The sequence below is a fragment of the Mustela nigripes genome, chromosome 3, assembly GCF_022355385.1.
Source record: "Mustela nigripes isolate SB6536 chromosome 3, MUSNIG.SB6536, whole genome shotgun sequence".
NCBI classification, from domain to species: Eukaryota; Metazoa; Chordata; class Mammalia; order Carnivora; family Mustelidae; genus Mustela; species Mustela nigripes.
In genome coordinates, this window is record NC_081559.1 from 15257024 (window position 1) to 15280515 (window position 23492).

A 23492-nucleotide genomic window follows, 5' to 3' on the forward strand; every position below is an offset into this window, starting at 1 on the left:
GATCTCAGCTTCTCACCTGGATGTCCCTTCTGCAGACTGATAGTTGGTCTTGCCCTGTTATTCCCCAGAAACCCAACCTGGATCCAGCATCTTGGAAGTGGTTCAGACCTCCAGATGGTTGGCTTGAGAGCCTCTACCCCTTTGGTTATGAGTGAGGACTCTGGAACTAGACTCTCCAAATCCCAGCATTGCCACTTACTATTTGATTTGTGCCAGTACTATACAACTCTCTGCCTCAGTTTTTCTCATTTATAAAACGGGAGATTAGCAGTCCCCATATCATAAAATGGTTAGGAGAATTAAATGAAATAATATTTGTATAAAACATAATATAAATTCATATACACAAATAATCCAAATTAAAATAGTAATATTAGCTATTTCTATTCTGTTTTATACATAGTAAGTATATATGGTTTTACATTTAATTTTATGTATGTTTTACATTAATATGAATATCCCATATAAACACATATATACAAATATATATATACAAATCTATACAAACACATATATACAAATCTACTTATTTATATTATTATTACTATTGTTGTTATTGCAGAGATGGAGAGACCATGGGTAGGCCTTTCAACTTTCTTGTTTTCATCTGAGGCTATAGGCACAGAATTCCTGGTTTCTACAAACTCTGCTGTAATATGCAGGACAGAGTTTAGTTTTGATTAAAATAGACCCTATCATTTGAAGAATTACAATCTGCAGTGAATGTGATATAAATATTTCTCTGATTCCTACGTCTCTCTTCTTCCAGATACATCTTCATTTCCATTTCTGTAATAATTCCCTTTTTTTCTTGTCCTGTTTCAAAGGGTTTCTATCTCTGGAGCAAATCGTGGAAGATAGAAAGGTATCAAAAAACATGTTATTTATCATGTGGCTATTTTTAGATCCTGTTATCCCCAGTAACTACTGATTCAGCGGAGTAGGGTGGCATTGCTTCTTTGAAAATAGGCATTTTGAAAATAGGCATTGCTTCTTTCCCTCATTATATTGGAACCAGAATGAGGGTAACATTTCCCTCTGTTTTCAAAATTTTCAGCAATCCAATGGATTAAACTAAACCTCTGTAAATAGTAATGCCTCTCACATAGTCACTGACATCAATGGAGAGACACCTCCTTGCCTTGATGGTAAGTGTCAACCCTCATAAAACCCACTTCCTTTCCAGCAAATAGAAAACAGTTGAGAACATGAATTCACTGTCAGCTTTGAACACTGGTGAGGACTGCATCTGTTTCTGGCAAACATGAAGTCAGACTTGTGGTATTTCCTTCTCTTCTGCTTCCAAGTTGAAGTCCTAACAGGTAAGTGGCCCATTGATTATTTCTTATTAAATTATTATTCAAGTGAACATTAAGAAAACCCAAAAGGAAAAAAAAAATCAGGCACCCCATAGGAGGGCTTTTTGTTTGTTGTTTTTTTCCTGTGTTTTGTTTTATTTTATTTTATTTTTTTTGTTTTGTTTTTGAAAGTAGAAACAATTGCAGAAGAACCCCAAGCCCTTGGCTCAGGGAATCTGTGTCGCCATGTCACAGTAGATGGCATTGAGTTTGTGTTGCTTCCTTTGATACTGTGTTTTTTAAGATGAAGAAAAAATATTTCATCAGACCATTAAAATTTTAAATTACTTGCTTGGAGTTACCTGTTAGTGGAGAAAGTAGAAGAGTGGCTTACTCTTCTCAGAGAAAGATGAAAGGCAAAATGACTTGTGTCAACTGAATGAAAGTAAAATAATCCTGGCATCTGGGCTGGGAACTCTTTTTGAAGGAGAAAATAAAATGGAAGGGCTTTGAAAAAAAGAATTTTGATTTTAATTTTATCTGGGTGATCTGTTGTCAGAAATGTCCAGGCTGCCACTGAGTTTTGTTTTGTTTTTGTTTTTGACACAAAGTGTCAGGGTCCCTCTAAAAGGCCAGGGAGTAACGGACACTGCAAAAAGGCTCCCTGGACCCTGGAGATATTAAAGAAAAGCAAACCACTATTCTGAAGTCTTCAATTCTTTCTTAGATGGTATATATCAGACTATTTGGACAATTTAAATAATGTGGCCTACAACTAAACTGAAAAATGTGTTTTTGTTGCTTTTTACTTGGTACATTTTTGTATTACTTTTTATCCTTCACTTTGAGTCATGTTCTCGAGGCTGGCAAAAGCAAAGTGAAATTGTATTAAACTGGAAAGTTCTATTAACACTAAAAATGAAAGAAGAAATCTAGTAGGTATAAACTTGCCTAGGACATAAACTTTGTAGTGGTGCAAGGAAATAGGGTTTACTTTTCTCTCCAAAGAATTAAAACACAAAAGCAGATTGGTCGAATGTTTCATCTTCTGGTAGCTCAAGGTGATTCGAATGCTCTTACGTAAAGAGGAATGAAGAGTGAACAATTAGAGTCTACTTACAAGTTCCAAAGTCAGTTTGGGGGGCTACTTGCTTATTTAAGCCTTGTCTACAACCCAGTGAAATCTTTTAGCAGCATGAATGACAAATAAGTCATTTTGGAGCTAGCTGATATTCATTGATTCATTCATTCACTTCTCTGTTCATTCACACAACACCAAGCACTTGCCATGCGGGAGGTACAGTGCTAGCTGCTGTGTGTACCATGATGAACAAAACCACATCAGTCCCTGCTCTCAGGAAGCTAACTGAATGGCTGGGAGAGAGACATTTTTCGAATAATCTCATGACTTAATGATAATTGCAGGCAGAACTCAGAGAATGTAACAAAGAAGCCTCTCTAGCCTGGGCCTGTTTTGGGGTGGGGTTGAGGAGTGGTGTTCATCAAAATCTTTTCTGTGGCAATGACACTTGAATTAAGATTTGAAGGATAAGTGGAATAAATGGGAAGGATAGTGTATGTGGGGGAGGAAGAACATTACACAAGAGGAGAAGAGGAAGTGCAAAGGACCGGTGGCAGGAGGAAATGAGATAAGGTCAGGGAACTGTAAGATGATGGGTGTTCCTCAGCACAGAAGGAGATGGGTTTGGGATTGTACAAGATGATGCTGGAAAGAAAAGCAGAAGCCAAGGACCACTTAGATTATATGGGTCATGTAAAGGATTTTGGATTTTTTCCCAAGAACATTGGTATAAGTCATTGAAGGATTTGTACTGCCATAAGTTACCCCAATATGCTAAACCCATTTAGGCACCTATGGTTGCTGATAGTGTGCTTATTATCAGCTTTAAATTTGAATTAACAATTGTGTTTTCTCTGTGGAAAGATAGATGGAAGGAGAGATCCAACCTAGGTAGAATATTTCAAATTACTAGACTAAGCTGCTGAAGACATTGTGCTTCTAGAATGATATTCATCATGGGCTCCAATGGAAGAAAACCAATGTTCACTCTCACCACTTAGAAAACGATGCTACATGACAAGCCATTTGTTGGTTTGAGGTATGAGTGACTAAATGGAGATTGTAAATTGCTAACCTTCTCCATGTTCAAAATACCATTAGGACGCATTTATCTAGCACCTACCCATTCTTCAAAGCCTACACCAAGCACCTGCAGGGTTTTTTTCCTTTGGCATAGTCTTCTAAACTAAGTAGGTTTTCTCATCCCCCTAAAAGGTTAAGCATTCTTACTGCCAGTGGATGTTTGAAGAATCTCAGACCAGGAAAGGCTAAGTGATTTGTTATGTAGTAATTCATAGCAGAACAAAGATTAGAACACAAATGTATCGGACTCCAATATTCATATGTTCCACATTGCACTGAAGTAGCAAGAGATAAAACATAATCTTAAAAGGGAGAAATTCTCATCAGTGTTACATTTGGTTAGTGAGTTAATAGGCAGGAAATCTTGGTGATTTCTTATCTATTGTTCTTAGTGTGAAATTTAACAAAGCCATCTTCTTTTAATGATTCTCGAGCAATAGGAAGCTCTTGTTTGTAAAAGGATCTGGGAAAAATGTGAACCTCTACCTCCATTTGGAAGACCCTCTTCCTACACCCCCGTGAGAAGCATGCTGGTGACCTTATGAATTCTGACTTTAGAAAGACCACTCTGAAATCAATGTGGAGATTGCGCACGAGTGGGAAAGATGGAAGTCAGATGGTGCTTAATAAACGTTCATGTCTCAGAGTGTGTTCTGGGAAGAAGCTGGGAGATAACCCTCAGGTTCATTTTGAATCTTGCTTTTGTTTCTAAGCCTTCCAATCCATGATTCCGGAATTCCATCACCCCAAGAAAAACAGCCCTTTGGTGTCTGCAGATCGGTTCCTCCCCAGAGCTCAGAGAGAAGTCTGCTGATCTGAGCCGACCTTCAACTCCTCCCACAACTCCCTTCAAGTATTCATATTGGCTTTTTAAAAATCCAAATCCTACCCCCCCCAGCCCCCGCCCCCCAGCAACCCCCCAGCCCCAGAGAAGAATTCAGGTCATTTCCATTCAGTGTGATAAGTCTGTACTTCATTTTATCCCTTCATTGTTATGCTTATTTCTATCTATCTTCTTTTGCCATTTTATCTTTTTTTTTGTTTGCTTTTTTTAATCTTCGTCAAATTCTTTTAACTTCCCCTCTTTGCCTCTGTAATTTAGAGGGTTGGCTACAGTTCTTAACTGGGTAAGTCATTATGTTCGGAGCATCTTGAATGTCTATTTATTTATTATTGGCTTAAAATAAATAATAACAATGGCCTTGCCTGATGTGCTGACCCCACACTCCCCATTAACCTGAGAACTTCTGAAGGTTCCTCCTGTTCCACTCTTATGCTGCCCTGTTAATGCACCCCAGCCCCAAATTTGGGCTCTGTTGAAATAATAATTATAGATCATTGCTAGTTTCCTCTTACAGTATTTCTCTTCTGTTTTAAGACTCCCTTTATGCTTCCTTCATGGATTTTCAGTGACAGTATCACTCTTGCTTTCTGCTCCTGTCCTGTGATCTCTATTCTGATACAGTGATTGGTAGCTTCCATTACTTTCCTCAGATACCCTGAACTCTATGAATTCCGGCACGGGTAAAGAAGTCTTTCTTCTACTCTGATGAGTGACTAATATCTTTTCTGGGACTAGGATTCCAGGACTGACATCTTCTCTCTTAATGATCTGTGGATCCCCTTTGTGGCCTGCTGGCTTCTAGAATGGCAGGTGAATAGTTTCCTGATAGTCTGATTCTCGTTCATTTGTAAGCAACTTTAAAAAAAAATTCTCTAGAATCTCATATGCTATTTATTTCAATATTGGAATTCAGGCATTCCACCAATATGTGCCTAGCTTTGTGAGGATTTTCATGAGCATTGCTTGGGACTGGGTGAGACTTTTCCATCTGTAGACTTGGTGGTTTTTTTTTGTTGTTGTTTGTTTGTTTGTTTTGCTTTTTGTTTTTTAAATTTCAGGGATATTTTTCTCCCTGTAGCTGTCTGATCATATCGTTTTCTTTGCCTTTTTCTCTTCTTTCTAGGAATACCTAATTATTCTCACAAAAGATTTTGAGTGCCTTGTTTTTTCATCATTTTGAACACAGTGGCTTTCATAACTTGCCATTGTTATTAGCAACTCCTTCAGGTGAAATGGAATATTATAGTTTTTAAATTGCTAGCAGCATAATCTCATTTCTTGGTAGAAACAGAATGTAGGTGTGTAGAGAGGACCTAATTCTCAGTTTTGCTCACTGTAGGGTACATAGACTTGTTTGACTTAAAAAAAAAAAATGGCCTCTATATTCACAGTTGCAAACTGTGCAAAACCCACAGCTTAAGCTACCTTCCTATCTTAAGGATATACATTTTATATGTAAAAGGATTTATTACCCTTTGTAAATTAAAAAAATTAAAAATCATCTGTTGCATTCAATACCCTAGGAAAGGGCTACATTTACTCCATAAAAGGTATTTCTGTGCTACCACTATTCTAATAAATTGAGTCTACCAAATGGTACTTTTTGGTCATTCTAAGTAAAATAAGACCTTTGGCATTTGAAACTTTCTCATGAAAACTCAAAACTATATTTTAGAAAGTGGAACTTAAATAGGTAGAAAATATAGAACATAAATGAAAACTGTTAGTAAAAATATGATTTTTTTTCATTGGTTTAAAATGAAAGGTTGATCAAAACAGACCAAGATCTACAAATTCAATGAGAGTCAAATGTTGGGGATCTGGGCTTTCTCTGGGTCACATATAATGCATTGATGCCTGTTTCTACTTTGCTTGAGGAAGAGCTAAGAAAAATCAAGTAGTCTTTAGGGAGGATGACAGACTCAAGAATTTTGATTCTGTCAACCACTTGACCCGATAGAACCTTTTGTTTGTCTAAGCCCTGTTGACACAGGCATGGCACTTTCAACAAGCAACTGAAAATGACTTAAATGTTGCTGTTTTAAATTTGAGAGATCAAACTTTTTGCAACCAACATTTATATTTTTCTAGGACTCGGCACCAAAAAACTTCCATTCATAGAAAACAACAAACAAAGCTTCTAGTGTGCTCATAATTAAAGTTGTGTTTATTTTGTACTCTCTAGATCTAAAGCAAATATCTCATAGTAGTTCCTGTTTGTACTTATTTAATGATGATGAAAGTTCTTGTATGTGAATCCATATTTTTACATGTCTATAGGCAGATAAGTTTCAGAATAATCATTAAAAATTTAGACCCTGTCAGAAAAAAGGAGCTAGACTTTGCTACAGATTCAAATACATGGGACAGTTCAACACATAATGGTTGATGAATGAGGATGTGTAGAGAAATGAGTGTCTTCAGCAAAAATAATTTCATATCTAAGAAATTATTTTATATATTTTTGGCATATGATAACTTTAAATCACAGAATACATATGAGGCATCAATCTAAATAGTACTTTAAGTACTTAGGACATTAATATACCTAATAAATCTGGAAGGAAAAGAAATACCTGAACAAAACTATCCAGTCAAATTTAATGTTAAAAGCTTCTTCTTTGTTCTTTCTTTCTTTTTTGTTTTTGTTCTTTAGCAAGTCTCTTGAGCTTTTACGCTGTAGCTTCTATAAAGTTAGGGGGTTGGACTAGATTTTTGGACTAAAAAACTCCTTAAGAATGTGGATTCTGGTCTCAGATTGTCTAGGTTCATATCAGGGTTTCACCATATATTGGCTCAGTAGCCTTGGGGCATTTATTCAAGCCTCAGTTTCCTCAAATAAACGGCTGACATAAAAGGCTGTTATGAACATCAAATATTCATATATTTCATTTAATGCATTTAGCACAGTATTCAAAGCATGATAAACTCTCAAGGCTTACCAGTTGTTGTTATATTATTATTTGGAAGCTTTTGGAAGCTTAAATATTCATTTAGCTTCCAGACTTACTAGGCTTCAGAGAACTGGTTGAGTATTACTAGTTTGAACCTTTGCCTTTGGACTGGAGAACAAGATCCAGTAAACGAAGTCTCTTGCTCTGTTTTTCTCATTCTTCTCCTCAGTCCATTGTGGGACATTTGTCATCCAGGCTCAGTCTCCGTTTTTCTATGTATCCATTTATTTCATTGAGCCTCTAATATGGCCCAGGTCTTGGGATGATTTAGGTGACCATACTATAATACTTATCTTTGTGAAGCTTATGTTTAAATGAGGAACACAGACAAAATAATTGTGATCTAAGCCGATAATGCATTCTAATACATTGGTGTAAACTAAGTGTTATTGAGAGGATAAAGAGGAGTCTTTGAGGTCTCAGGACCTTAAAAATGGTTCTTAAAGCATGATGGGGAAAAAATAAATGGGGTCTCTAGAAAGATAAAGATACACTGGGATATTCTAGTTTATGGGAATAGTATAAGGATGTGAGAAGAATTGCCAAAAAGTTTAGCGTGGCTTGAACATATGTGGTCCACGGATTGTGAAAGGATTTTGTATAATGCTAAGACAACTGATTTATTTATTTATTTTTTGCCTCATAAGCCACCATCTAATAGAGACTTTAAGCTGGGGAATGAAATGCTTTTTAGAAACACAATTTTGAGAATAGCATGGAGGCTGGACTTGGAAAGGGAGAGAACACTCTGGAGAAGGTTAATCAAGAAGCTCCCATAGATGAGGGAAGATAAAAACGTTCTTAGATTGGCAATAGGAATAGAGAAAAGCAACTGAATTCAGGAGATATGTTGGAGCTATAGTCAGCTGGACTTGGTGGTCAATTGGGACAGGAGAGTCAGGAGGGGTCAGATTAGTGACTCGCTTAAATGATGAGGTTTGAGTTTGAGAGTGAATATTGAGTTCAGGGTGGAAATGTTACTCTTGATCATCAGAAGAGACCAAATGGAGATGTTAAAGGAAATTGGAAATAAGGGATGGGAGACAAGGGAAGGGGTGGCTGAGATAAAGGCGTGGGTTATTGGAGCAGAGATGAGAGCTGGAGCCTTAAACGTAACAAGTTCACCAAGCCAATGCTTTCCTTGTTTCTGGGCCCAAAGGGCTTTAGATAGCAGCTGAGGGATGGGAAATAATGTGGACATTTTTGGTTGCTAATGAAATTCTTTCTCCTCCCTTTTCTGTGGAAGAGACTCGGTTCATTTAATCTCTTGTGATATTGCTGGTAGGACAATTTCAAATCAATAACAATGAATTAACTAACAAAATAACTTGTTTGAAAATTAACTACATCATGAATATTGCTATAAAGTTTTATAACCTATTTGACATTCTTCCATTTTCACAAAGAAAGTTTTTGCTAGAAGAAAGTCAGTCTATTATTTCTTATTATATATATAATAAGATGCACACTTGAGAGGACCAAGCATTGTTTTTAATCCTCCATACAAAGTTCCTTGGAGAGTAAAAACAATTCACACATTTAGTGTGTTTGTGTGTGTGTGTGTTTGTATGCTCTTTTGGCTTTTTTGATTTTCTCCTCACTTTTCTTCTTCACATTTTTTATCTTTCTCTCCAACACATGTTAAGAATTTAGATCAGACTGGGCACCTGAATGGCTCAGCTGGTGAAGCGTCTGCCTTTGGCTCAGGTCATGATCCCTGAGTCCCAGGGTCAAGTGCCCCATTGGGCTCCCCACTGAGTGGGGAGTCTGCTTCTCCCACTGACCATTCCCCCCTCTCATGTTTTCTCTCTCTCACTCTTGCTTTATTTATTTATAAATAAATAAATAGAATTTTTAAAAAATTAGGTCAGATTGGGTTTATTTTGCCTATCCTACCTACTGACTTCAATCACTTCTTTAGAGTATGGATGCCTTTGAAGAGCAATGTAAGTATAGAAATGATGCATGTATAAAAATCCAAGTCATAGCCAGTAGACTTACAAGAAATGACAATTCTTTTATGAAAGGTGGAAAAAAGTGGTAAATGCAGATTTTTTTAAAAGCAAAATTTCTTAGTAATAGATCAAACGTAACAGAACTTAAACACTGCAATTTTTAGAACTTCACTTATGTCACACTCATGTGCTGTGCTAAACTAAAGCTTATTGTTTGATTACAGAAAATATGTTTAATAAGCACTATCATTAATTGCAAACTCAGGAGATCTTATCTTTCTATCACTCAGATCTTTGTGAAGGTTTGTGGTTAGTCTAAGTTGAGGAGAAAAAGTCAAATTGCTGATTAGTCTCACACACTCTGCAATTGTGTGGGTTTTCTAACATGTTTTTGCCAAAAGATTTTCAGTTGAGGATAACACAACTGCTTTTAAAGAGTCCTGGCAGGATGGGTTCTAGCAAGACCATCGGATACTGAAGAAATGGAAGAGTTTAGATATTAAAAGAACAAATTTACAAATAAACTTTCTGAGCCACAGTACAATTCTCAGGTGAATGATCTTTTCTTCCAAGTTTAACAGCCTCCATACTGCCCTCACTCTGGAAATATGAATGTTCTTATCCCTTAAACAATTTGAAATCACCTAAATATAAAGACTAAAGAAATCACCTAAATATAAAGACTCTGAATTTACTCTTGAAAACATTAGTCTACTAATGTCAAGAGTAATGTTATAAAAATCATAGCAGCAGTTAACAGGTTGGAACCTCTATTGGGAAGGTGTTACCCTTTAGATATGGTATTCAATGTGATTTGTTTAAGAAGACATAGTACCTGTTTCCTAGAGTACTTATAATCTAGGAATATCAACAAGAAGTACATAGATATGGTAAGAAAACAAAAACTGATACTTAATATTCAGATTTTTAAGACCCATTACTAGGATTCAAGAGAACATATTTTTATTGTGTTTTTAATAGTGGAGTAAATGCTAAAAGATATAGTGTGGCATTTTATCACAAGTCACTAACCTAACATAACATACTGTGGTTATGAAACATCTGGATATATTGGAAAAATCATTGGTCCAGGGGCCCTTATTGTGGCCATACATTGGGAAAATTTAAGAAGTGTGCACTCTGGAGGATCTAAATAATCAACCAGGCTTAAACTTGTCCTCTCCTCTGTAGACAAAAAAACAGTCAAGAGAATCATCAATTATCTAAACAAGCCTTTACGAATCTAGTGTATATTTATAGATAAAGAACCCGTTTCTTTGAGGCTCAGACAGAATTTTCATTAGAATCTGACATTCCATTTCAGGGGATTGATTGATTGATTATACATTTTGCTTGATTATATATTTGCACGTACTTGTTTCCAGAAGAAAGACAATGTGACATAGCTAATCACAGGATCATGTTCCAGCTATGAGCTCTGTAATCCTGGGCAAGATACTCACTTTTCTGCTCCTGGTCTAGCTTGATAAATGTAAAGATAAAATGAAAGGCTTAACTGGATCATTTCTAAGAGACTTTTTGGTTTTTACATAGTTTATTCTATTCATCTCCCCAGATTTATAACATCACTGAGATCTACATATTCGTTTGTTCGTCTATCCATCCTTCCAATAAATATTTATGATGACTTACTACATACAAGGTGCTATTGTAGATACTTGGGAGGGGTTGATGAATAAGATCAACAAGGTGCCTGATTTTAAGGCTGATCAGGTTATGGTGGGGTAGCCAGACAATAAATAAATAAATAAACAAACCAGATAATTTTAGATAATAATAAATACTTTCCTTCAGGTACGTATGATAGAAAATGACATGGGGTCTATGTTGGATTGAGTGGTCAGTCAGTGGCCGCTGAAGAAGTAAGAAGCTGTCATGTGAGAACATCCCAGGTGAAAAACCAACTATTTCAAAGCCCAGGGGACCAGTTGCTTATGTTTGAGGAATAGAAGGAAGTGCAGTGTGGCTGCAGTATAGTGAATGACTGGTGTAAAATGGTGTTAGAGAGGTAGGTAGGTCATGCAGGTCATAGAAACCAGGCTAAGGAGTAGGATTTTATTCTAAGTGAGATATATGTTTTATAAGCAAGGGAAGGATATTATCTGTGAATGTTAGAAGATCATTCTGGCTTTCCTGAGGAGAATAAATGGTAAATGGGCTGGAGTGAGAGCAGAAAATCAGGAGGTTCTTGTAGTCCTGCGGAGAGAGGATGCTGGTTTGGCTCAGTTGAAGTTTAGGTGCAAGAGTAGTGGATAGACTCTACCAGACATAAAAGAGAGGTACAGGAAATTAGCCCTTCTTCCTGTAGACAGATTTTAATATGATCTTATAAGAGTCGGTCTGTAGTGATCATGAAGTATCTAGCTTCATGTGGTTGCCTGCTTCCATTATACTTCCCTCGATTGTTGCTAGTGGCACTTCAACCTTAGATTGAACCTAGAATCTTTTATGCACCTAAGAAGTTGTATAGCCTCAGACAAATAATCTCATCTGTCTGGGTCTTTAGTTGTCTGAACAAAAGAATTAGACTTGCTGTATAATTTCTAAGTTTACCAGGTCTGGTTGTTTATGACGCTGGGTGGAGTTTGAATCATGTTATAGAAAATGTGAAGGAGAAGGTGTAACATGGACAGTTGTCTATGAACACCTATGGGTGCTGGAGATGGAGATAGGATATTAGGGAGGATGAGGAATATATCAAAGACTGTGAGAAGGAATATTTTGGGGCATGATTTTTTAAGATTTTATTTATTTATTTGACTGAGAGAGAGTGAGAGAGTGAGTGTGCATGCACAAGCAGGGACAGTGGTAGAGGGAGCGTAAGAGGCAGACTCCACGCTGAGCAGGGAGCACCACATGGGGCTTGATCCCAGGACCCTGGGATCATGACCTGAGTAAAAAGTACCTGCTTAACTGACTGAGCCACCCAAGTGCCCATGGCGGATGATTTTATATTAAGAGGTGATACATGAAAAAAAAATTGGGCTGAGAGAAAAGAAGAAAGAACAAAAAGAAAGAGATTGGTAAGGGGAATACTCACAATTTTTAACTTCCAATATGGCAGAAGAATTGACCAAAAAGATCTGATACTCAACCAAAACAAACACTGGTTATAAAAATTGGTGCTGGGATACCAGCACTCATGATTGAATGTTAGAGTTGAGATGAGAACATCCAGGGAGGGTGAAGAAAAGATTCTAGCTGTTTCTGCAGTTTAAGAAACTAATACATTCAGGTTTTCTTTATATTGTTTGCTGATCCACTAAATGCTTTAGCCACGGTTCTAGGGATGATCTTCTTTTGATACTAATTTTTCACATGTCATCAAAGGCTAAGGAGCACTTGTAATTAGGTATTTCAGCGTATCTGTTCTACAGGGTCTACCAGGTAATTAGGAAATAATTGATTCAATATCATACCTGACTCTTTTAATTGAAAACATTCAAATTGCAGACTTAGAGTTGTCAAAAGGTTTTCCAGATGAAAAACCTAAGCAGTGGATATGTAGAGATACAAGTCAGGTGTCTTATCACTAAGTTTCATAATAAAAAGCTCACCTGGGAAGTTTTTATAAACATTTTTTGTAAGATTTTATTTATTCCTTTGAGACAGAAAGATACAGAGAGAGAGCATGAGCAGGGGGAGAGGAAGAGGGAAGGAAGAAGCTGACTCCCTGCTGAGATGGAGCCCGATATGGGAGCCCTACGTGGGGCTCCGTCCCAGGACCTAGAGATCATGACCTGAGCTGAAGGCAGACGCTTAATCATATGAGCCACCCAGGTGCCCCTCACCTGAGAAGTTTTTAGATTAAATATCAAAAATGAACAAGTCACACCGTCCAGCAGAAATTACACTATGGAGTCCCCAGTTACTCCTCTAATGTCAATGGCACAGGACCTTGGCACTTATCCCTCAAGAAAAATTTAGGTAGTCTTCTTAGCCCTACCTAAATACTTTCATAGGGAATGTGAATGTCTCATTCATTTTCATTTTTCCTGACTCTCTGGAATCCCTCAGTAAGATGCTGGGACAGAGAACTATGGGAACAACAACAAAGTCATAGCTCTCTTAGTTGTTTGCAGTCTCCTCTGGATATACTTTGATCCTGGATCCCTAGAGAGTAAGTGTTGGAAAGAATTTTATGTCTTGGTTTTACTTCTTTATTTCTCAGATCAAGAGGCTGAAGTCCAGAAGGGTACCAGAGTCACAGACTTGCTAAAGGCAAGACAAGAATTTTCCTCTCATTTCCTCAGGAATCACGACATTGTACTCCTACTACTCTGCTCTGCTGACTATGACATTTCATCTTGTGTTGGGTTACAGGTCATAGTGTGGGCATAGGGTGGAGAAGGAAAGCTGCTGACAAAACATCTTCAGAAACACAAGACAGTGCATCTCTGTCTAAGTGTTTACATGGTGGTCACAGTCACTTTTGCTCCAAGATCTCTTTGTGGCTTTCTTGCTGTCATTCTAAAGTCCTTGGGAAATGTACTCTGAACATTTCTGAAGAAACTGAGAATGAGCCCACTGATTTTATCATTGGCAACAAGCTATAGAGACTTAAACATCAGAACAATAGTCATGCAACATCATTTACTTTCAGATAAATAAGTCCCCAAGCAAGAAAGCCTTTCTTTGAATCTAATGTAGACTACACAGGCTCATGCTATCCATTTTTTCCTTGTCCCTACATTGCTTCCTCTATTTTTTTAAATGAAACAAGCATTATTTTCCTTCTGTATTTTTAATTTTGTATTCCAGAAAAAAAATCTATACAGAAAAGCAAACATAAATGTACAACTTAATGAATCATTGTAAAACATTACTACCTTACTCCCATAATCACCACAGCTCAAGAAATGGAACATTGTCAGCACTCAGAAGGCTTTCCATCCCTGTGTTTTCCTTTCTGATTTCAATGCTTCCTTCCCTTCATACCAGATCATTAGGCTGCATTTTGTGATATCTGTTTAGGTTAAATATTGTTTCTATTCTTTGAGTCATTACGTAAGAGATAATGTGCATGCTTCACTTATTGAAGTTTTTCTTATTATGTATACCTTTACTCTTTTTCACTTTACTTTTTACTGTTAATGTTGAGACATCACCTGTTAGTCTAATAGCTCCTTCTCTGGAGGTAATCAGTCTCTTTTCTATGGCTTTTTAAAGTCTTTTTTCTATGGACTTTGATTATGATTTGTCCAGACATGCATATTTAAAAAGTTTGCTTGTGATTTGTTGGGATTCTTAAATCTGGATGAGGACTGCATTTCAAATAATTTTCCAATCTAATTTTCTAGTTCACCAATTCTCTCTTTAGCTCTGATATTCTTTGAACCTACCCTGATCATAGTTACTATGTTTCTTTTTGCCAGTTCTACTTGATTCTTTTTTAAAATTAGTTGTTTTTTTTAGTTTCCTGTGCTTTGCAGATATTATTATAAGTTTCTCTTTTATTGCCTTAAATGTAGTAAGCTCAATTGTTTATTTTGGGTATCTTATAATTCAAATATATGATTTTGGGGGGTTTGTTTCTGTAGTCTGTTGTTTCTATTGTTTTGTTTCCTTGCATATTGTTGTTTTTAAATATTATTTGCAGATAGGATTTGAGGTCTAGGATGTAAATCTCTTCTTCCTGGAATAGTTGCATTTTTACTCTCAAAAGCCCAAGGATAATAATGATCCAAACCATCTTAAACAAAATTCAAGGATTTGGGTTTTCTGGACTATTGAAGAGATTTGAAGATGAGCTATAATCCGCATAAGAGCTGGGTTTCTTCTGGCTTAACTGTATTCCAGGATGGAAACCCTTTGAGATCCCAATTTATTGAGGAGAGGCTCTTTAGATTTCTTGCTTTGCAGACTCTAGGAGTTGAGACATACAAACAAAAGCTTGAACTTGGCAGAACAGCAAATGCTCTCAGAATAAAAGCAACTTCTGAGCTCTTCTCTTCTTTCTGGAGTCTGGTTCTCCAATTTGTGAAAACTTGTTAAGCCTTTTTAAAAAATAAAATATTTATTTATTTGATAGAGTACAAGGAGGGAGAGTGGCAAACAGAGGGATAGAAAGGGGCAGGGAGCCTGATGTGGGGCTCTATCCCAGGACCCTGGGATCATGACTTGAGCTGAAGGCAGATGTCCAACTGGCTGAGCCACCCAATCACCCCTCGCTTTTTGATAATATTTTTAGACCTTTTTGTTCAGCATTTTTGGTTGTTTTGGTGTAGGAATTTGTTTGGATTTGGACTGCTGTAACTGAAAAACTAGAACATTTGTACATATTTTCACAATCAAATCCCCAAGCGGAAACTCTATTTCCCTTGTAATATGAGAGCCATAAGTTAAAGACTATAGATATTAAGGAAAATAACTGTGCTAAGTCTTTTTTTTTTTTTAAGATTTTATTTATTTGTTTGACAGAGAGAAAGAGATCACGAGTAGGGAGAGAGGCAGGCAGAGAGGCAGGCAGGCTCCCTGCTGAGCAGAGATTCCCGATGCCCGGCTCAATCCCAGGGTGGTGAGATTACGACCTGGACCGAAGGCAGAGGTTTAACTCACTGAGCCATCCAGGCACCCCTAACTGTGCTAGGTCTTAAATAAAATCAAGGCAACCAGTGCTAGCAGAGTTGTGGCAAATGAATCCACCTGTCTAATGCTAGTCCTCTCACAAATGGGAATTCTTTCAGAAAGCAGTGTGGCAATACATAATGTTATAAGCATGTTTAGGCATTTTGGTAATGTGTCATAAAAGCAAAATGCTAAAGATAACCATAATATTCAATCTTAGTGGAACACTTTAACAAATTATGTATTAATACTATGTCCTAATATGTAGTCATTAAAAAGGATACTTGTGGCAACTATATAAAAAATGGGACATTTATGATATACCATTAAATGGCAATAGCAGGATGCAAAGTAATATGTTTGTTGCATATATCTGGAAGGTAAAGAGCAAATACACATAAATAGCATTCCTATTTCACTGTAGGGCTGGGCAACTTTTTTTCCTTAAACATTCATTACATTTGTTATATATTCTTTTTAGGAATAAAGGCAGAGAATTCAAAATGTAAGCAAGAAACTTTCCTGCTAATAATTTTCCCACATTTATTTGAACAGTACTCCAGTGCTAGCATTAATTAGGATGGTTTACTATGTATTTATTTGTTTACCATCTGTCTCCAATATGAAAGGGCAGGCCCATATCTGTCTGATTATACCATGTAAATATATTACTTAATATATTACATATGATATATTCATATATAACAAAAAAATTTCTGTTTAGGTTTTTTTTTTTCTCCCCAAGGGCACAGTTTTTTCTTTGCGATGTTCTTTTGGTTTTAAAATTCTTTTGTTTTGATTCAATAGAGGGGACTCTATGAAAAGAAGACATTACTTCTGTGTTTAAGTATAATTACTAGAGTAACATCTTCATTAAATGTCGTTTTTGCTTTGTTTTCTTCTTTTTTATTCAGGAGAAACCAAGGATTCTGCCAAGTCTGAGATGTTTACGTTTCGCGATGGAGGTGTACAAATTTTATGCAAATTCAGTGATACTGTCTGGCAATTTAAAATGGAGTTGCGGAAAGGGACGGAAGTGCTCTGTGATCTCACTAAGACAAAGGAAAGTGGAAACACAGTGCCCACTAAGCATCCCAAATTTTGTCAGTCTGAGTTATCGGATGATGGAGTCTCCTTTTTCCTGAATAACTTGGACAGTTCACATGCCAGTTACTATACCTGCCAACTGTCAATTTTTGATCCTCCTCCTTTTCAGGAAAAGAACATTAGCAGAGAATATCTGAATGTTTATGGTAAGACAATGTTTTCCTTTCAGACTCAGGAGTACGTTTGCATTTTTAACAACGTTTCTCAAGAATGTAAACATGCAAATAAGTATCTTCTGTGAGTTCATTTTGGTGCACTTGATGACAGTCATTTATTATGAAAATATGCAAGGGATAACTGATTAATAATAATTAGTATTAATCAGTAATATGCAATTTGGTCATGTAGATTGCTAGGTTAGAAATAGATCATGTTGTCTTTAAATTGCATATGCCATTAGAAATCAGGAAAAAAATTAAGAAAAATTACCTAAATCCATGGCTTCATGGTCATTACCTCTATTCACATAAAGTTTAGGTTTTGGTTTATGGAGTGAAATAATTGAAAACAATAGTTTTTTTAATTGAAGATTTTACTTATTTATTTGCCAGAGAGAGTGCCTGGGGGAGAGAGAGAGGGAGAGAACAAGAGTACAATCAGAGAGAGCAGCAGGCAGAGGGAGAAGCAGGCTCTCTGCTGAGCAAGGAACTCGATGGGGGACTCGCTCCCAGGACTGTAGGATCATGACCTGAGCTGAAAGCAGATGCTGAACCAACTGAGCCACCCAAGCATTCCTGAAAATAATAGTTTTATACCATTACTGTTCTTACTTACTTTTCTGCAAAAATATAGACCAAAAAAGTCCTTTCTATTAACCCCATTCATAAACATATATGTGCATAGAGTTTTTTTAGGTTTTAGCTTTTAAATTCTTGCTATGGTACTGAGAGGATGTTATTTACAACTTATTGGATTCTATGATTGTAGTGAAGCCAAGCTTCATTTGATTAAATCACTTTTAAAAATTGGGTAAAAGAACCTGTGATTCAGGACTGAAAGAGGAGATTTGATTCTCTGTTTTCCCTTAACACATCTCTTTTCCAACCCAGAATCACAGACTTGCTGCCAACTGAAGTTCTGGTTACCCATAGGATGTGCAGCTTTTGTTGGAGTCTATATTTTTGGATGCGTATTTCTTTGTTGGCTTACAAAAAAGGTGAGCGATGTCTATTTTTTCTTGCATTTGTTTTTACTGAAGAATATCAGTAGTTATTTACTCATCAAAGCACATATTGCTCTAGCCAGAGTAATTCGATTAACAGACAGACAATTTCTTTTCCACAAGATATGCCTACTAATTAAACTACTAACTTGGCAGAGAAGCTTATTTATTTTACAGCTGCTTCAGTCTAAAAAAGGATTTGATGGCTTACAGAGGGAGCTGTTATTGTTATTATTCAAAAAAGAGAAGGGAATCGGGGCCAAGAAAACACAAAAAGGCAGGACAAAGATTGAAACATAAAAATAGATGCTTCTGATTTCTAAGAATTATTACATGCAGGCTGCATTTGAGTTTAAGTTTTCAGAGCCAGGGCAAAGATGAAACTGCCAGTTTTAATGTTTCCCTGAACTTGTCAATTGAACAATCAGTGTGAAATGACTAGCTTCTTCCCATGGTAAGTTGTTAGGACTCGGTTTTTAAAGAACAGCACAGAAAAACTAGGGAAATAACTCAACAAGGACAAAGCAATCTCTCTGTGCTGGGGATATTCTTTTTAGCTTTTCACAATAGAGGTTCTCAATGAAAGAAGTTAACATAATTTTCATATGACACAAGTATACTAATACCCAAGTATATCCACAGTGTGATCATTGACCAGACCGTGGGTATATCTGTGCCAGAATGGAATTTGGAAAGAAAGAGAAAGACGGAAGACAGTGGGATAGGGTCCATTATCTAAATCTACAGAGGGAGAAACAATTAAAACAAAAATGAGGAAGAAAATAGGGCAGAGGTCTCTTTATTTAAAACCCTTTTCATATTGTTTTCCTACTTAGCTACAGGTCAGAAGCCTGAGTCATAACCTAATACTTTTGTCACATACCACTTCAAGAATAAAAACAGTAAAGGGGGAAAAAAAAAAAAAAGACCAGGGAGACCAGGGATGGAGATAAGGAAGAGCAGATGACAAACCATGCTTCTGACTTTTCTTCCAGAAATATCGATCCAGTGTTCATGACCCTAACAGTGAATACATGTTCATGGCAGCAGTGAACACAGCCAAAAAACCTGGATTCACAGGTACCTCTCCATCTGGGGCTTTGGGCAGAGCAGTGTGTTCTTCACATTAAGTCTGGAATTTTCATTTTTTATTTTAGAGGACGGGCCAATGTCTCTAAGGCCCAATTTTAGATTTTCTGTGAAATTCTGAATTTTCACTTTAAGTTTTTACTTTCTGCAGTACATTGAAAATAAACATTAAGTCTGTAAACCACTATTAAAAGTAAACAAGCAGAAGATTCACAAGCCACTGTTGTATCAAGGCAGTTTTCCAACTAGTATTTCAAAAACTGAGATGATTCTAAGTCTTCCTTGGGAACAAGTTCTTTAAGTCACCCGAGGAACATTTATTAGGTTTTGATGAAGTGCAAATTACTGAGTTGAGGCATAGGAGATACACAAACATGTGGAGGAGTGTTTGGGGCAGAGATTTGGAAGAAAGATCTGGGCTGGTGCTCCCCAGGGGAAGGAGGGGGAGTCGGGGAGCCTGGTGTTATTCTGATGAAAAGAAAGTACAAGGTCTGAGAGTCTGGATGACGGCACAAGGCCAGTTAGGTGTGACTTTGCTTTTTTCCATTCAGAGTGAACATTGCCAATTTGAGGGTTGTTAAGCATAGAGCACCTAGAAAGTTTGAAGCATCCCTTGTGGAAAATTATAAGTCCTATGCCTTTGAGGTTGGGATGAGTTGAAGGACGTAATGAGGAAGTTTCTAAATTTTTGCCACCATTCAGTGGTGAAGGACTTGTCTACAAGTCCTTGGATGCAAACAGCATTTGTAATCATGGACTTAAAGCATGGGAGCAGAGTTAATGCTCCTTCAGTCTAACTCTTCATTCATTGGGTGAGAGAATCAATTATGTCCAGGGTGTTCAGTGATTTCTTTTGCTCCCTAGAGATTTCCTACCCTAGCTTTGTGACTAGCAAAGAGTGTGTGTTTCCTGGCTTTGCTGTTGAAAACAACAACTGTTCTTCTAATCTTCCTGCTGATGATAATGTGTCCATTTTAGCTCAGATCCCTGAAAGCAGACCCTGAGACAGAGACTTGAGTTTATAAGTAGTTTATTTGGAAGGTGACCCTAGGAAAAAAGGGGTGAGGGAGCAGGGAGTATGAGATAAGCAAAGAGGAAAAGCAAATCAAGGTTGTATTACTGAGATCTCAGCTGGAGGCCACAGAACCTCTGAGAAGTGTTTAGATGTCTCCCAGAATTGTTCTTCCCAAGGATGGCAGGTGAGGTATCTATCCACTGGCTCAGGGTTGCCTGCCAGAGCCTCCTGGAGCAATGCTCTATGCATGGAACGGTGTCTCACAAGTCTTCAGAGAAAGCCCTGAGGTAGAAAGTAGAGAAATGCATGGTGGCGCTCTTGTGCTAGAACAGACAGCATGTGCCAAAGTATCTACCCAGGCTGTGGCTGAACCAGAGGTGGGAAGTTTCACACCCCACCTACCAAGTGTAATAACTGAACATGACCAGAGTGCAAACTTCTTGAAGGTAGGTAGGGTCTCTCTGTATTCTGAAACCACCAAGCAGTCACAATTTCAAGAAGAGCATGTCTCAGTTGCCAATATTTATTGTATGATAATTATATACTTGATATCATGCTGAGTAATCCGTGTTGGGTTAGAGGGAGGGGAGACTCAGGACAGTCCTCGTGTTCAGTCTGTAATGTCATTGGGAAAGCTGATGTGTTTGCAGAGAGGGTGGAATCATGTGAACATGTCAAAACTACTCAATTAAGCAAAGTGTAGAGTTCATTATGTCTATTACAAGAGTCAAGAGTGGGCTGGGAAAAACTTCATGGAAAATGTGGAACTGGTGCTGAGTCTTGAAGCATACAGAAGAGTTTGGATGGCACGTGTGTGTGTACACACGTGTGTGTGTACAGGAGGCAGATCAAAAGGACAAATACGTTGAGGGGAATTGGAATAGAGTGCTTTTAAAAATGTTATGCTTCATGTTGTTACAGGTACGACTCATAACTTGGAACTCTGTAGCACCCAGGCATGAACCATGCTGGTCAGCTCCCCCGTGACATGAAGTGCAAGATTCCCACATTCCCTGGACCATGGAGAGTAACACTTGATTGGAGTACATACATCTTCTGCTGGTGTTTTGTTCAACCTGGATCAGTGACTCTATCAGTCAAAAGGGATTTTAACAGGCTGCTTCAGTACTGTTGGGTTATCAAAACACCTTTTTGCAACTAGTTTTACAGAAAGCCCAGCTCATGTGTGCGCAGCAAACAGATGTCACTGGGCCAGAATTCCTATCCTCATACCTGCTTCTAGCAATGCACCAGTGAGTAAAACAAACACGTCTACCAATATTTTTAAGAGAGGCCAAGGGTACTAAATCTGCAGAGCAAATGGGCAGCCGAGGGCCAGTATCTGTTTGCATTTCACTAACAGACTACCTCTTCTTCCTGTAGGAATGAGCATTCCTTTTTAATGAAATACTGGAGGGAGATGCTTCAAAATTCATTAGTTTATTTCTGAGGTGTGGACATGTAACCATACTTTTTAAAATCCATTAGTACACAGGACTCTTTTCAAACTTCTGAACCCCAGACTCCCACTCCAAGGTTTAGATGCCCTCGTCTGCCTTCAATTTTCCTTTTTAAAATATTTCTATGCGACCACTTGACAGACATTCTGAGTAAGGATCTAGATCTACATTTCTCCCCTCTACTTCTCAATAAAACACATATAATACATACTTAGTTGCAGCCTAATGAATATCATTTGCCTATATTCTTCCTATAAGAATATTTTTGCTCCAGAAAGACATCTTATTTTCCCAAATTCAGTAAAAATGATTTACTTTGTGGACTTATTTTGACCACAGTAGTGGTAAAAACACAAACAAACAAACAAAACCCCTACACAACAAAACATTGCTTAGAAGCAGAGAGGACGTTACTGTATGATTTTATTTTCTACCATTAGCTATGTTTTCATGGTGCTATTAATAACAAGCCAGGCTGTTTCTGCAGAGCATATTTAAAATTGCAGAACCAAAACTACCAAAATCATCTTTCTCTCTCAAGCATTGTCCTGGAGAAAGAGCCAATGATTCACTCAGCAGAAAGCTATAGTTCCTAGAGGTCACTTCCCAACTATAGCCACGTTGACCCCTGGGCTTTACAGGTTGAAATGATCCTATCAGCCTGGAGCAGCTCTCCAGACATGGGAAGGAATTTGAAGGGTTGAGAGACTCCCATGAGCCAAGGACAACCATCTGCTCTCAACCCGAGTGGCAGAAGTCACTCTGGGGATCGCGGCGAGTCCACCTGCGTTTGTTCTTCCGAGGTCTGGGAGGAAGCACAGATGTCTCAGGGAACATCACGATTCCCTCTCCTAGGAAACATTCAGCCTGGAATATGGCCCTGGCCCTCAGGATAGGCTTCCTTTGAATACAATTTCGTTGGAAAGATTCCTAAATACTCATAATATGTGATTGGTCTTAGCTGGGTTATTTTCTCCAATTCCTGTTTGCATGCCCAATGTTTCTGAAGCAGCCAGTATATGTGCAACGATATTTTTAACTTTAGGTCAAATGGCGTTGTTTAGTAGTGTTAAAATTTGTAGGTGCCTGCTTCTAGCATACTTTAAAAGTGAGACCAGGTATGTCATTATGCACACTTATGTTGTTGTAAGCGTGTATAATGCTGGATGTGTACAGTACAGTACTGCATTTGTAATTTGAATCAAGTATGGGATTCTGTTTCCAGCTGACTTGGACAACCTGGCTGGCTCCGCAGAGGTGTTCCCAAAGTGGCCTGCAGCTTGCTGGGTGAGGGGTTGGAGTGGGGAGTGGAGCCTTCATGTGGGGTCCACCTGGCCTGGTAGTCCAAACTGGGGATCTGAAGCATTCTCCTCCTCAGCACTGGACATTTCAAAGGGAATTATTAAAAGATACAATTTCTGTGAAATAAAGACTTGTTTTAAGAGGAGCTACTCATGAACTAGATTTTAGCAGTAGTACGAAACTAAGGAATAAATGTTTGATATTCAGCAACTGAAACTACCTCACAGTGTTTTCTTGGGGCAGAAATGGTTGCCTCACAAACTAGCGCTTGCAAACTTGACCTTCTTGAAGGTATTATACTGCTCGGAATAGTCCCTCTTTGTTTTTTCTTTTTCCTTTTTAAATACTGAAATAACCACAGACTTGTGAAAAAGCTGAAAGTGTAGCAGAAGGACTCTTCTTTTCCTCAGTGAGTTTCTGGTCTAATGCCCTATTCACCTCTGAGCGGTGTATTTTTCCTAGAGACAGGGACACCCTAGTCTCCATAACCATGATAAGACCACTCTCATCAGAAAGTTAAGTCTGATACACTGCTGCCTTCTCATCCTCAAGCT

The 23492-nt window shown here is 37.7% G+C and overlaps 1 protein-coding gene across 1 annotated transcript; it reads left to right on the forward strand.

The window, feature by feature from the left end:
* The first annotated feature begins 1194 nt into the window (after window positions 1-1194).
* ICOS (inducible T cell costimulator) lies at window positions 1195-23151 on the forward strand. The gene is made up of 5 exons (XM_059393290.1): window positions 1195-1322; window positions 16718-17056; window positions 17960-18066; window positions 19068-19152; window positions 21098-23151. Exons 1-5 carry the CDS (start codon window positions 1265-1267, stop codon window positions 21136-21138), a joined length of 630 nt encoding a protein of 209 aa, XP_059249273.1. The 5' UTR covers window positions 1195-1264; the 3' UTR covers window positions 21139-23151.
* The last annotated feature ends 341 nt before the right edge of the window (window positions 23152-23492 follow it).

Coding starts and splice junctions, on each gene's coding strand:
- ICOS (XM_059393290.1), top strand. CDS start 1,265: ATGAAGTCAGACTTGTGGTATTTCCTTCTCTTCTGCTTCCAAGTTGAA. Junction 1,323..16,717: donor CCAAGTTGAAGTCCTAACAG/GTAAGTGGCCCA, acceptor TTTTTTATTCAG/GAGAAACCAAGGATTCTGCC. Junction 19,153..21,097: donor CAAAAAACCTGGATTCACAG/GTACCTCTCCAT, acceptor ATGTTGTTACAG/GTACGACTCATAACTTGGAA.